General features: G+C 50.2%; 2 protein-coding genes across 3 annotated transcripts; both read right to left on the bottom strand.

Annotated features, from left to right (window-relative positions):
- Positions 1-105: 105 nt before the first annotated feature.
- On the bottom strand, positions 106-1,516 carry LOC129602486 (neuropeptide Y receptor type 1-like). The gene is made up of 2 exons (XM_055501511.1): positions 1,103-1,516; positions 106-693 (listed from the first exon to the last, which is right to left on the bottom strand). Exons 1-2 carry the CDS (start codon positions 1,514-1,516, stop codon positions 205-207), a joined length of 903 nt encoding a protein of 300 aa, XP_055357486.1. The 3' UTR covers positions 106-204.
- Positions 1,517-2,200: 684 nt separating this feature from the next.
- On the bottom strand, positions 2,201-4,171 carry LOC129602487 (tereporin-Ca1-like). Of its 2 annotated transcripts, none has more exons than XM_055501512.1 (5): positions 3,810-4,171; positions 3,395-3,593; positions 2,990-3,108; positions 2,664-2,921; positions 2,201-2,592 (listed from the first exon to the last, which is right to left on the bottom strand). In XM_055501512.1, the coding sequence occupies exons 1-5, from the start codon at positions 4,021-4,023 to the stop codon at positions 2,480-2,482; spliced, it is 903 nt and encodes a 300-aa protein (XP_055357487.1). In that variant the 5' UTR covers positions 4,024-4,171; the 3' UTR covers positions 2,201-2,479. The 2 variants fall into 2 exon arrangements, with proteins under 2 accessions (XP_055357487.1, XP_055357488.1); XM_055501513.1 differs by having other exon boundaries at positions 2,990-3,081.
- Between the last annotated feature and the right edge of the window lie 10,843 nt (positions 4,172-15,014).

The raw sequence follows: 15,014 nt of genomic DNA, 5'->3' as shown, positions 1-15,014 counted from the left end.
ATCAATTTTATACTTGTGTACTGATTATTTTATGATTGCTTTTTAATCCGAGCCTGATTAAAGCGTTCACTTAATTTTCGTGGAACACGAAAACTCACACTCTTAAGTAGCAGCAGAAAAATTTGCAAAGGTCCGATTTATTTCAGCAGAAATTACAGAATCGGTGTAACTGCAACGATCTAAATTAGGATACATAAAAATACATCATACGTCCGATAACTGGATCGTGTTTGTTGCTCGCCTGGTGCCCTTGTACGCCACCTTCGTTTTCCAGAACGACACAACATAATTATGCAAGTTGCTAATGCTCAAGCCGAAGAACACCGGGTCCAGTATGGGTTCCACCGAGTACAGTACGATCAGGGCGATCTCCAGTCTATCCGAGCGCATGGTGCGCACAAAATCCACGGCGATGTAGTACACCATAATTGGTATCCAGCAGACCGCCGCACTGCAGGTGATCATCGTTAATAGAATAAACGGCCGCAGTACATGGTCGCGCCGGCGCGCCAACTCGGTGCGGTTAACGATCGCTGAACGGCCGTGAATGGCATTGTTTCTTCGCAGGAATTTCCACAAGAGGATTGGGTAACAGACGGGGATAAAGAGTTTCGGTACGTCGAATACCCAGATGGACGAAAACAGCGAGAATCCCAGCTGTGCTTGTTTATTGAACCGACAAATCTTGGCAACCTAAAGACGCTAGCTATAAGTTTATATTAATACAAGTAACAATCTCGTACAAGAATCCCTAAAGCTGACGTGCACAATTTTGGACACTATTTTCTAATGCTCTGGTTCGTGAAAGCAATAGCCCAGTTGACCGAAACTGTAAAAACAAAGTCGATGCAAAAAAAACGGTTCTGACCGTAAAAACAACTTTCTGTGCGCCGCATGCGCACGATTTGTACGATTACAGAATCGTTTTATTACGCTTCAATTAAGCAATAATGCATGAAGGAAAGGGAATATTTTCGTAAAATGAATTTTACCACAAACATGAAAGTGCCGAAGTTGGATGCTGTATACCACATCATTATATCAGTTTTTTGACACCGTGGCCATGAAAAAGCATGCCCTGGTCTACGAAGCGTTCACATACTTGAACTGGGACTCGATAGTACAGCGCATCCAGTACAAGCCCGGGCAACTGACAAGCGTGAACGTAAACCACCATCCCGAGACACAACAGCCATGCCACCGTAAACGTGTGATTGTTTTTGTATGACACTGGCCAGAACAAGGCCCAGGCGCGGTTGACGCTGACCAGCACGTGGCTGTGGATGTTGATGGTGATCACAATGTATCGGCAATACAACTCTAGCGTACACGCTTGATCACCAATCCACCACTGCCCAAACGGCGCCATGATCATCATGATGTTGTTCAGTCCAACATACAGGAGGTTGCTGCATAATAAAACAATCACGTACACGTTGAACGGGGTACGGAGATTTTTCTCCTTAACGAGAATGATCAGTACACCGCAGTTCAGGATCAACGTGGCGGCTGTCATACCGAGCAGGCTGACAGAGGATCCATCGTGGTCGGTAAAAGATGCGTTACCGGCTTTATGAAAATGAAGGGTTGTATTATGCAAAGTACGAGAGCTGTTCGTGGTGATCATGTTGAACTTTTTTGTAATAAAATAAACTTGCATAAGACAACGGAATAAGAAATTAATGGTGATGGAGTATGCTTGTTTAAGCACTTCTTATTGCATTACGAGGAAGAAAGTTAGCTATTCACGGACTAATTTCCGGCGCAGAATAAGCGCTTTCCGGCGACGGATGTTTTCGACTTTGACGGTGACGCGGATGTAGGTGTTTGGGCTGGGCTTAATCCGCTTACTATTGCACGAAGTTTGTCTATCCACTGTGAAACCTGCTGCGTTCATTCTTCCCTGTTAAATTAGTTAGGCTACTGTGATAGGCTCCGCCTCTTTTACCAGCTTTTACCACAAATGTCCACGGGCCTACTTTAAGAATTAGTTTTGCATCGCCGCCGGTTGTCGTCAGTGTGTAACCCGCATTGTCAGATATGATTAAGGTAAGTGATTCCTGGATAGATTGATTTTCTGAGCCTCAGATCGGCGTCTGCTGGTAATTCACGGTATGGAGCCGGTGCACGTCATCACGTCGGGAAGAGTTACTTTCGGTTAGTGGCTTTAAAGAATAACATTTGCAAAATTTATTGCGAGACCGTTTGAAGAAAACGTACGAGGTAATTCTGGTACAACGCAATTGCATTTTGGCGACAAGTACAGACTAGCGTGTCATATTGCGAATGCTAAAGTTTCTCTAACCGATGACATATTTAGCTTGCAGCACGATCGAATAAACCGGCTGCAATGCCGCTCCCGTTGTACTCACGGCATTAACGTTTTATGCTCCCGTGAGCACGTTCGGAATTCTAACGAAAACTTTAGCCGATATCATGAAAAACAACCGACAGGGGAATCCGATTAGAAAACTTCGCCCTACGAGCAGATATAATCGCATTCTGTTTCCATGTGTCCAACGCGTCCACAAAAACTGCATTCAAAGCTTGCTGGGTGCTTTGCTGTCCAGTCTCTCCTGCTGTCGTTTCTCCCTGGATCATGCAAAGTTTCATCTGTGCAATATTTTCGCGGCGTGGCAGGTCGGTTAATTGTCAGCGCTTACCACTCCCGCCTCGGTTATAGCCGCGACCCGATGGGCGGCGACCAGCACCACGGGTGTATACACGAGTTGGTCGGGCCTGTGACCCAGGACTCTGATGTTGCTGCTGGTGTAACTGGCGCTCCACTTCCTTTTGGACAGCCGTCTGAAATGCTGCCTTATCGAAAGCACCACTTGATTGTTGTGGTCCCGAATGCTGATGCTGCACACCTTCCGGCAAATGTTTTTCATCTTTTAATTGGGTTTTCACGAGCGGGGACACTGCAGACACCAAAAGATTTCGTTTCATTCAGCATTATTGAGAATGCTGCATTGTTTGCCGGGCGTACCAAAGCGATTTAATGCGTTGGTTGGCTCGATGTTTATGACAATGTCCGCTTTGCTGGTGGTGCCCATAATTCCGGTTATGACTATATCGGTGCTATGATATTCTAAAGGATTTACAATCCTGCCGAAAACAGGTTGCGAAAAAATCAAATAATAAAATTGCTAAGTTGCTTTTGTTGAAATGGTACGTAGCATTGTAGAAATGCATTCGCGTCAATGGCCTAGACATTCCTTTTAGTGAAACGGCGGAGGCTTCAGATCTTATCTAACTATCAATCTGGTAACTGAACAGATGATGGGAGGAATTTCGAATAAGCGTAAATAAATCTAGGGGACCATGGTAAGAAAGTCGGATAGTTGAAACTGCTGTACCACTACTTTGGAAAACCTACGCTTCATGTACTAACTTGTAGAACTCTTTTCTTTTGAAATATGTTTCTTCTTTGTAGAACATTTCATCAAATATTGCCGCCCAATTGCGTCCATTGTCACATAACCCAACTGCGAGGACATTACTACGAAATGTGAGGTTGTAGGGAAGGGACCACATGACGATAACCGACACGCGCATTCCCTCCACACGCCATGCCACAGTGCCAGATGTCCCTGGATGAAAAAGCGCATACACGATTATTCTACAACCGGGGCCCATTCTGCTTGAACTGTTAATAAAAACCTACTAACTTATAAGGAGTAAAAGAAGTACCCAGATCAGTTCGAACAAGGTTTCAAAATTGCTACACTACACCCAACACGCGAGGCAAAACGAAAAACTAATGCGATACGTCTATCACATGGTGCGTGCTAACAGCACCAGCTCACCGCTTGTGGTGAATCCTTTTTTGTGCATCCTCATAATATCTTGCTGTCCAGGCTGGACGAGATTGATCACGGTTTCAATATGGCCATAATTAGGATGACAATTTTCCAGTTTCAGTGGCCATTTTGTATGATTGATCAGCTTGATTGTAGCCGCAACATCGTAAGACGATTGACTAGCACTTGTCTCTACGGCTACACTGGCTGCCGACGACATTTTGGTACTCTTTATGAAGAAGGCAACCGAACCGGAGGTGCACAACGGTCCTTAAGCGCAGTACCAAAAGAAATTTATTTGATTTTACTGTTATACAGAGTAATAGAGAGATGCTGGGTTGTGTGGGTCGTGATCTGCTCAAACCGTATGCAGTACGCCGGTCTAATGAGCTTAATTTTAGGCTTTTTCAAAGGCCGTTCGTTTTGCAGTGTAGAATTCCTAATTTGTGAATGCTGTTACGGTAGATAAGATAACGTTGTTCGCAATCTAAGTTACTACGTACTCGATGCACCATGCATACATAGCATGTTGCATCGAGTACGCATCGAGTATTGCCAGTCCAAATTTCTTTGTCCACTTCCGTCTACCAGCAGCACCTGCACCGCGGCATCTGCAACACTCAGTACCGCAATGCCACCTCACAGTCCGGCGCAGGTTTATTCCAGCTAATTCCACCCTGTTTTCCCGTCTCCTGGGATACCGCATGAAATCCTTACCGAAGTCGCCTACCGGTCCGCTTCGGTATTGTCGATTTGCAGTCACAATATATTAGGACATTAGGCAGCATTATTTTAGGTACTTGCAGCGATACGGCTGCAATACAATTAGCAGCGCGCAAACGACCGCGTCTTGTGAAAAATTCTACAACGTGCATGTATCACCAAGAGCTGAGCGCAGCAGTTTAATAGGCCTTATGCCGGAGTATTTCGCTGGCCACCGGAAGGTCACCACCCCTTTTGCATAACAACCGCCGGCCAACTGCGTGGAACATCACCCCTGACTCTCATTACTCACATGTCAGCAGCGGCTAACAAGAATTAATCCGTGTGAAGATGCTTTAGTTTGTTTCCTTCTTCCGTCTGCAGCCGGTTAGTTGAAAATGCAGTATGAATGACCGCCCTGGTCGGCGGAGCATCTGTACGGGCATCCTACGCCGATCAATAGAAAATTCGAAAAGCAGTTGAATCGAGTGCAGCTGATAAACTTGCCGTCGTCGGTACGGGCGGTGATAAAGTCTTACTTTTGGAACAGTACAGGGGGGAAACCAAATAATTTTCCAAGTCCTCAGACGGATAAATCAAGCTACCGGCATCCGGCAGCCTGTGCGAAACGCGGCAACTGCAGGGGGCTTCCCGGCAATCGGCATTCTGCCGGAATGCCGGAATAATAGACAGTATGGATTTTCGCGACCGTTTGCCGTCTTTTGGCCGGAATGTGGGTACGCATGATACATGGCATGACGCAAAAAGGAAAAGGTGCACGGCAGCCGCATGACGGAATGTCGGAGTGCCGGACAGCATGTGTTGCTCAGATACTGCTCATAATTATATTGCAGCCGTAGAATTATGTTCTACTGATTGTCATTGGTAACAACTCAACCGGAAACAGATGTACCGCCTTTCTCAGTAGAATTGTGAATGCATGGTATCGGTTACGAAGAATTCTGAGATGTTCTGACTTTTCTGGATGTGAAATCAGTAGACGTGCTCACGCTGCCTTGACCGGCAGACGGTTGACTTTCCCACATGTTCTTGCTCTTTCCCTTGCTCTAGCACTTGCTCCGATTCTGATTAAATTGATGATAATGTTTCTGAATTCGCGCGTTGCAAGAGATTGGTATTGAATTCCACAAAATCCCAGATTCAGAATCAGCGTAAAATTTTACTATGACTTTCTGTCTGTGAAAAGTTTGTAGCTTTTATGGAGCGTCCGTAAATCACCGTCATACGTTTACAACTTGATGGCCGTTTCGGCCATTGTAAGTTTTTTGTCTTTCGAAAAATATTAACGAGGTGTGACGGCAAAATAAATACTGAATTTTTCAACGTTGAGTCGCATCACCAGAGCAGTAATTGCTAGTATGTTCAGTGTAACAGACAAGCACGAGGAGATCACGAGTGATGCTTTATTGTACAAATAAAGGGGGAACAATGCTGCGTAATAGCAGGAAAGCAAGAACATAGCCGTGATGGCCAAGCAAGTGTGTGCTAGAAAAGCTCTTGAGCGTCCGTCAAGGCGTGAAAGAAGCAACTGGCGGCAAACACGTGCTGTGTGCCATCAGCTGTGTGATGATGCGCAGACTGGACTCTATCCAACGCGAGCGTATGAACGCTGAGTCATACTGCGAAAGAGGAACGAGAGAGCAAGTGTGGCTCAGTGTATGCGCTGCGTATATCCGCTTCAGCGGATGAGTGCAGTGCAGCAGCACACGTACGTACAGTGAGAGAGGTGGTAACGGCAAGCAATGGTGCAAGTACGTCCTGTGTGGACCGTACGCACCAGGCGCAGTCGTACGCCTCTGACATGCCTCTGGGCGGGAATCCGAGCTCCCGCGAAGGATGCTCCGACTCGGTACCGCACCAGTACCGCACAACTCTCCGGTTGGACCCAAGTGGGGTCGCCGGTACGCGTCCTCTGGCAGTGGGAGTCCGGTGTCTGGTCGACCGTCCCTTCTTCACTTCCGAACCCATGAGTGGAAGCCACTCACGGCCGAGAAATCCGGAAGCCGCTCGGGCGTTTCGTTGGACCGGTGATGCTTCTGTTAGCTGGCTTCTTGCGTCTGTTGGCAGCGGAGAACAATGTGAAAAGATAATGTAATGAAAGTTTATGCAGCGCGAAAGAAAGTGAATAAAGTTTAATCACAATTCCAGTGAGCAAAAGGGGTTATAAAACAGATCTGTCAAAGAGATCGAACTAGAAAAATACAATTCCGTTTGTTAGGAAAAATGCTAAAAAAAAATGCAAAAATCTGTCCGGGGGTCCTATTCCGACTAGGATGACGTCCACGGGGCAGTTGAGTCTCCACGGGGTCTCCTGTCCACTTTCATCCGGTAGAATTGGGTCCGGGGCATCAGTTCCCGGGTTACCCGTCGTAACCGGTTACATTCACCGAGGTCGGATAAGCACGGTTAAACACTTACTTCCGACTCGTATCCGTCCGTTCGGGATAGAGAGGCACTGTTGCGGATGCAAATGCCGAGGCATCCTCTCTGAATGGGGAATAGGACCGAGGTCGGTTTGACCAAGGTCGGCCTGCCGATAAGTCGATCGGTGGCTAAAGGGGATTCGGCTGTGTTCCGAATTCTTAAAGTTCAGGTCGGAAAAAGCTGTATGTAAGTCATGCGGCCTTTGTGGTCGTCATGTACAGCAGTTCCGTTTAAAAGTGGTCGGTTACAACCGTTTTAATCTGCTACCACGAGCCTGGTTTGGAGTAATCCGAGTCGAATTGGCTCGAAGGTCCGATCGGAAATCATGAGTTTGTTCGATGGAAGCGTCCGGTCGACTTCCATCCGGTATATTCCGTTGTTATCCGACCTTCTTTCGAGGTCGGTCATCCTATCCGTCGGTGGTCGACTAGGGTTAACCTGCAATAACATGCCCATGTGGGGCTAAACAAGTGCCTTTAGGTCGGATTCATCCACCGCGAACAGTGATCAATCGTCTTCGGTCATGCTGACTGGGTTTCCGACTTCCGACTTGTGGTCGGTTATGGTCGGCTTCGGCAGGTCGGATGAACTGTGTGTTCATCCGTCCGAAGGCTAAGTTTTCCGTCAGGAGGTCGGTTCTCGACTTCCAAATGCCTTTGCCGGCTTGTTGTCGTATCCTTCCGACTTCTATTCGGTCACTTCCGACCTTCATTCGAGGTCGGCGATCCATGTCGGGATTCCGAGGTCGGCTGATTTCCGACTTCTTCGAGTCGGATGAACTGTGTGTTCATCCGTCGAAAAGGCAAAATTCTTCGTCCGGGAGGTCGGTTTTCTACTTCTGATGGGTTTTCCGACCTGTTGTCGTGTACTTCCGACCTCCGTTCGGAAACTTCCGACTTGCTTTAGGATTTCTTTGCGTACGGCTACAGTCGACCGGGTTTCCGTTGTTCGGATATCCTACTGTCAGTTCAGACTGGCAGAAGGACATTCAGCAGCACAACTCCGTTTCTCCTGTGGCAACTTTTCCGACATGAACTTCTAGGTCGGATCCGAGCTACTGTTGGCTTGCTGATCCGAATGACTTGCCTCTGGGCCGCCGAGTCCTGCGAAGTAGGAGTTTCCTTGGCGTCTGTTGGCCAAGTGACTGGCGCTTCGTCATGCGATTGTGCTCGCTTACAACACTAAGGGTCTTTGTGGCCCCGGTTGACAAGCCAAGCTCTTTGGTTTAAAGCTTCATGCACATGCAAGTCCCTGAGGTTGTCAGATCCAGTTCTTCCATTTTGTTTTGTCGCGAACCTGAGACGCCTAGCCGCTTCTGTTGGGGGTAGACAACTCAGGTCCACGGGGAAATTTTCTTTGCCGGTGACGTTAGCCAACTGGCCGATAGTGTTACGGGCAGGTGGCCATCGTCATCGGGGTTCGTTAAGAGGGTGCCGACCGAGTATCCTAGCTCGGTCTGCCTAGGATGTTCCATTGAAGACATGGGGAAGCAGGTCGCGGCGGAGTCGTTGGTGTGGTGGCCAAATCACCGTCGCTGTTCCTCTTCAGGTAATGGCAGCACGTTCGAGACGCGCGTAGTCGTGGTCACCGGTGAATCGGCTGGTTTACCCGATATCGTCCGGGGGAGACTGCGGTTGGACTCCGGGTACAAGTTCCTAGTTGAGTTCCTGTAGGTCTGGGTTCAAACGGAGAATCCGGTTAAGTTACCACGTGGCTACTGCTAGCTTCCGTCCATTCTTCATGATCGACTTCTGTTGGCCGTTATGGTCGACCTGTGTGGTCGGCCATAATGTCGACTTCTCGTTAGTCGGTTACCATATACTTAGTCGATCTGTGTGATCGGCTGAGGTAGCGAGTCGTGGTTCGGCGATCTGCATCGTTGCGATTCCGACTTCAACTCTCTGAATTCGTTCCAAGTTTCCCAAAACCGATCTTTGTGATCAGCTTGCACAACCGACCTTTGTGGTCGGTTAGTGCCACGATATCCGTTATGTCTCCAAGTTATGGATGAAGTACAAAGTCGACCTTTGTGGTCGACTCAAGTACGTATAGTCAAATCCGAGTTTTTTTCTTGCACTGTTGGCAGCTCGGCCGAGGGATATCCGCTCTTACACTGGTGAAGGCTGCTCGGCTACCCGGTTCCGATGTTGGCCACGGGTGCTTGGCGAACATGGTGTCAAGAACGTGACAACGTTTTTGACACCATGTTAGCGTAATCCTCTCGGTCTATGCTCCGGAGTCGGTTGGCCGGAGTAATCTTCATAGCCGGTCGTGGTTAATGGTGTGATCTGTACCATGTAACTCGCGGCTCCATGTAACGCGGGTTGGGGCTTCTGTTGGCTCCGATGGTCGCAGAACGTGGTTGTCGATCTGCTATGTTAGCAGATGTGGTTCACGATCTGTTCATGCCGTGCTGGGGAACTGAGGTCGGTTTGCTCAGTTCTGTCCAGGGGATTCCTCGGAAGACGTACCGGAACGGTGGAAAAAGCCGGTTTGTCAGGTCTGACCACTCATGTCCGGGTCGAACCGAAGAGTCCGGCTGACTTGTGTAGTCAGCATTCTGGCAAAGTCATCGTTGACTTCCGCTGTATACATGGTTTGGTCGGTTTCTGTAAAAAAAACTAAAGAAGAAGTGTCTATTCCGAAGTCGTTTCTTGACAGTGCTGTTTCTCAGTCGGGTCGGTTCTCGACCGTGCCGTTTCTCGGCGTTAAGTCCCCTTAATTTTTTCCGAGTGGGGGATCGAGTTCCAATGTGGGGACTCGATCTTAACTGAGTGGGACTTCGACGGGTTTATCGCCGCCGAAGTAGTCGTCTTCATCTTCATCATCCGGGCCAGGTCGGTTGTGTGGCCGGATAGTCGGACCCTTGGGTTTACAGGTCGCCGGGCCGCTCCGTTGAGACATCTCGTCGGTCTCATCCGTTTCTTGGCCAGGGCGATCCGCTCTGCCCTTTTTCGATTCCCTGGCCGCTTGCTTTCGGAGCCTCAGCGCGTACGGTCGTGCGCCGGGTGCTATGTCGTCCGACATCCAAGGTTCGTAGGGCGATGAGTTAAATCCGCTAGGTAAAGTCTTCTTTTGTCGGTACCAGCTGATAAATCTGGTCGCGTCGTCGCTGGGATCTACGTGATCCTCACGAAAGGCATACTTTGTCGCATACCGTTCGTGGGTGTACAGCAAGTCGCGCATCCAGATGGCGAGGATAACGCTCCTCATCGGTGTTCCGAGTTGGGCGACGAGGGTTTCCAAAGCCGCTGGTATCATTTCGTTCTGGTAAAGCCGTACAGGGTGTAATGGCAGAAGTAGTTGCCGAGCCGAGCTGCGAAAATGAATCGCAGGAATGCTGTGACTCCGTCCTGGGCCATATCGACTTCCCCTTCTGGAAGGTACTGGGTTAAGTCCAGTGCTGCCCGAGCCGCGGTTATTACAAAGGCTGGGTGGGCGTCCGTTATGACGAACTGGGCAATACTCTCCAACTCGTCGTGGGGGTATTCCCGAGCTCCTAGTTGGCTCGCACGCGTTCCGTCCGGGCTATACAGTGGTACGTTCAGTAAGACCGGATCAGTCATTGACGGTAACGCATTCGATCTGGTGTACGGATGTTCAACATTCTGTGCTGTGTGCGCAGACATGTTGAAGTCCGGTTGCCACTGATGTTGTTCCAGTAACGTCTGGTATCCAGATCGGACGAGGAATTGACGAAGGTTTTCTACCATGCGCCATACTTGTGGTCGATTCCGTTCCTCGTAATTCATGACGTTCATGATGTAGTTTGTCCGTTCGATGGGATGTAGCATGACGACCTCGATTCCTTGTTGTCGAGCGCGGTCGTAACGTGGATCTTCTCGGATCGGCACTTCTACTTGTGGTAGTTGTGCCATCTGGTCGGCTACTTCGACGTCCATTTGTTCCGGTTGAGCTGCTAGTTCAGCTGGGACTTCGGCCGCCGGTTCTGCCTGATGGGCTTCCGGCTGCTGTTCGGGTGGGACAAAGTTACGTTTCGACTTATTTGTTAAGTCGACCGTGAGTCCGATTCCCGTTTCTCCAGATCCAGTCCGTTTTCCTGGTGGAGGTCTGGTCGGCTCTTTTCCGACTTGGCGAATGACTGCACGTTGCTCTTCGATTCTGTCTCGAAGATCAACAGGACCAATCCTGTGTCGGAGGTCGTGTCCCGCCAAGATTTTACTCGGTCGGCGTTGCTGCTGTTGAGTTGCCGATTGAGTCCGAGTTCCATGGGTTCCATGTTGGGGAATCTGCTGGGAAACAGTTGGACGAGCCTGTGTGACTACTGGCGTTGCCCTATGTGGGATTGCCATCAACTGTTCCTGAGTCGCCGGGGTAAAGGTAACCGGCTGTTGGGTTCCATCCGGCATGTTCATCATCATCGTTACCGATGCACTCGTCAGTGGTCGGTGTGGGTCTCCGACAAAGACGTCGCGCACTTCGTGGATCAGCTGTTCGCTATCCGAGCGACCCTGTGTGGGTGCCGGTAACCGAATTTTTATCTCTGGTTCATAGTCGGTCGGTGGGGGATGGACCTTCATCGAGGCGATTCGTTTGTCGACCTCTCTGATCTTCTTCTGGTCCTCCAATTGACGGTTAGCGTCTTGCAGCTGGCGGTACTCCCACAGTCTATCCGTTAAGACTGGTGGCCGGGTTCCTTCCCATCTCGGGTCGCGGATACGTTGTCGCTGGATGGTGGCCAAATTGTCCTGTTCATGCGACTCTAATTGGTTGACGAGGTATTCTCTGCCGGCCAGGTACCGATATGCGCTCAAGTTACCAGCGACAACATTAATGTAAAGTGCCGCCGCCTGAGCTCGGTGTTGCGGTCCGGTGCCGGGAACCCGTTCATTTGTGAAGGAGACGATACACTGCGCGCAAGGCAATCTGTTGTTGTCCCTCGTCGCGTTATCCCCGCACTGTTGGCAGTCCACCGTGTAAGCTTCCGTTCGAGTCTGTCAAAACAAAGTAAGCCAAACCGTTTCTCGGTTGTGTCCTATGATTTACACCCTATAATTACTACGGTCGGGCCAGGTCGGTTCTCGAGCTGGTCCCAGACGCCTTTGTGGTCGTCTAATGAGGTAAGTCGACTTCTGTTGGTCGATGACGCCTGTGTGGTGTCAATGGAGGGAGGTCGGTTATGCCTCTCCTCCAACGCGTTCTGCGTTCCCTCACTCCCGTGTCGGTGCTTCCGACGACTCCGGCCGACTTGCTTGGTGCGAGTCAGCCAACTCGGTCGGTTGTGCCGAGGTGGATCATTCCTTCGGTAAGTGTCCGTGCCGGTGAGTTGATGGGTTTAATGCGATGAACCGTTGGCCGCCCTGGACTTTATCGGTGTTTGTGGCAAATCTTTGTTGGTAGAGTGCCTTCGATAGGACGAATTCTAATTCGTCTTCCAGGGAATACTTCTTACGTCCGGCGATTACGTCCGGTTTAGGCTTGTATTTGGGGTCGGCCAGCTGCGGTTCTGCTGCTGTCCACTCGAACTCAAACCGTGCAGTGAGTTGGTGGAGTATTTCTCCACGGGTGAGTCCATCGGGATGCCAGGACATTTCCATGCACGCTTCGATGGCGTGTGTCCATCCTTCATATGTTGAAGGGGCCGGATCCTTTTTAGCCGGCGGGAACTCGTAGTACATCCGCTTTGTGCTGGTGTACGTACGTATTATCTTCCCGGCATGGTATCCCAGGTCGCAGTAATGTCGTACGTTATTCTGGCTGAGTTGTCGCCAGTCGCCCGTCTCGTCTACCTTCCAATGTTGGAGGAGTTTGAAGGCGATTCTTGGTGTGGCAAATTTCGGTCCACGGGTAGCCAAGGCCTTCAGGGCGGCGAATGTGTACATCCATCCCGCATCGTATTCCGATACACTCGGCTTCGGTTTTGAAGCCGATTTAATTCCCGTATACTTGACCCTAACGTTGGTCAACGGAGGGATGTCGTCCGGCAACACTTCCATGGTGTCTTCGTTCCATTCGAGAGAAGTGGCCGCTCGTCAGTATCAGGGTTATCGGTATCCGTTTACCGTACTGACGAGGGATATACTCCACCATCGTCTTCATTTCCTTTGGATTCTTCAGCTTTGTCGCTGCTGTCCTTCTCCTCCGGTTGTCTATCCGGTATCTCCGGTTCCTGCTGTTGAGGTGCCGAGCTCGACGGTGGTGGAGGTTTACCATCCCCGTCGTCGTCATCATCGTCATCGTCCTTCGGCGATCCATTTCCAGGTGTTTGGAAATCGTCGTCATCGTCATCTTCGGTTTCCTCCTCGACGAGATCGGTTCCGATGACTTCGGTTCCTTTTCTTACGGCTTAGTCGACTTCGTCTTGGCCGACTTCGACTTTCCTTCTGCTTCCGGCCCGGTGAAATTTCCATGGGCGAAGACGGCGGGAGTGACTGTACGTCCTCGAATAAACCGTCCTTTCGCGCTCCGAGTCGGTTTTGCCGTACTTGCTCGTCCCCCTGGAGCTGCTGCCGTGCCGACATATGTTGTCGGTTCATGGGGTGCTCGAGGTCGGGGTAAGACTTGGACTCGTCTTTGTGACGACTGTCCAGCCGTACGAGCTATATGCAGCAAGGCGGCTGCATCCTCCGATGGTTGTTCGTTGGAGTCACTATATTCTTCGATAGGTTCCGTGCCGGCCGGAGGCTTGTCCGTGTTGACGTAAGACATCCGGAGGTTAAACTCACGCCGATGTTGTTCCGGTATGAAGTTAGGCACGGTGTACCGTACTGGTACGTCGCGTTCCGCGTTAGTCGTCTGAAGGGTATGTTGTTCGACCAAAGACGTAATTCGGTCGCTTATCCTATCCGTGATGATTTCGTCGATGTTCCCCTTCTTGTCCATGTACATCACGTTATATACACGGGCAATTTGGACCAACGTTGATCCGCGAGGGTTCCTGCTGTATCCGATGCACCGTGCAATTCTAGTCGGTGTATCGTCCGCATTCCTGGCGGCTGCACTTTTGAGTGCCTTAATGAGGTCCGGTGGAAGCAGTTCGGCCATCCGTCCCCATTGTCGGTGAACGGCTACTGCTAATCCGAAATCCAGAGTCCAGGCGACGATCTGCATCATGAGTTGATGCGTCAACCATTTTCCGGTTTCACCTCCGACTTGGATGTTGTTGGACAGGTCTCGGACCAAGGACTGGTAGATGTCCACGCCGTTTTTCCTGGCGTTTTCGATGCTCCTTACGACTTCGACGTGTACTCGGACGGTACGGATTAATGTATCGACCGGGTCATCCGGCTGTTCGTCCGGAAGGCGCTCGCGCACGTCGTCTGGGGCTGGCCACTGTGATTCGTCAGTGTCCGCTCCATGGTCGAACATTTCCTTCAGGTCGCCTTTAAATCCTTCGTAAGGGTCACCTTCTCCATGGTCGGAGGTGAGTCCTTCTCCTCGATGTCCGAGATCTGTTCGGATTCCACGTCAGACTGTTGCTTGGATGTGGAGGGCTAGGGGTTGTTCGACCGGAGTCGGCGGTTTGGTGGTTCCAGCCGACCTCCTGAAGTCTTAGCCGGCTTTGTGCCGGTCCGCTCCATGACTTCTTTGAATTTTCGCTCAACCGCCTCTTTGTCGTGTGGTTGTTGAGCCCTTTCCTTCTGCTCGGTCCTTTGTGGGCCGGCATCGGAAATATCCAAGTCATCGGATGACTTGTGCCGCTTGGCCGGATTAGGCTTCGGCGTCTTTACCGTAGAGTCCGACTTCGGTTTGGTCGTCTCTTTGGCCTCCGGCTTTACTGGTTTCTTCTGAGTTTCCGTCGGTTGCGGCTTAGCGGGTTGTTTCGCTGCTTCTCTGGCCTTCCGTTTATCCTTGTGGGATTTCGCGGAATTGGCCGAGTTGATGACCCGTGTGTCCAGATCATCGTTGATCTGGACGGAAGGTTGTCTGGTTGGAGGAGGGACTTTCATCTTGACGGATTGCTGTGCCGTCTTCTTGTCGACTTGGGTTCCGAAGCGGTGACTTTGTGAGTCGGCGTAGCCGCTTGTAGGGCTTTAGGTCGACTCTTTCCGCTCGGTAATGTTCTCCCATACGTTTCATAACGTCGGCCATCTTCTCGGTAAG

This window comes from Paramacrobiotus metropolitanus, unplaced genomic scaffold, assembly GCF_019649055.1.
Source record: "Paramacrobiotus metropolitanus isolate TYO unplaced genomic scaffold, Prichtersi_v1.0 Parri_scaffold0000501, whole genome shotgun sequence".
Lineage (NCBI taxonomy): Eukaryota > Metazoa > Tardigrada > Eutardigrada > Parachela > Macrobiotidae > Paramacrobiotus > Paramacrobiotus metropolitanus.
This window is presented reverse-complemented; position numbering and strand designations above follow the sequence as displayed.

Excerpts from the sequence above, each read along its gene's own strand:
- LOC129602486 (XM_055501511.1), bottom strand. The coding sequence starts at position 1,516 with ATGACAGCCGCCACGTTGATCCTGAACTGCGGTGTACTGATCATTCTC. Across the intron at positions 694-1,102 it reads ACTATCGAGTCCCAGTTCAA|GTTGCCAAGATTTGTCGGTT; the intron begins GTATGTGAACGC and ends TAGCGTCTTTAG.
- LOC129602487 (XM_055501512.1), bottom strand. The coding sequence starts at position 4,023 with ATGTCGTCGGCAGCCAGTGTAGCCGTAGAGACAAGTGCTAGTCAATCG. Across the intron at positions 3,109-3,394 it reads AAAAGAAAAGAGTTCTACAA|GATTGTAAATCCTTTAGAAT; the intron begins GTTAGTACATGA and ends TGTTTTCGGCAG. Across the intron at positions 2,593-2,663 it reads CTATAACCGAGGCGGGAGTG|GGAGAAACGACAGCAGGAGA; the intron begins GTAAGCGCTGAC and ends TGCATGATCCAG.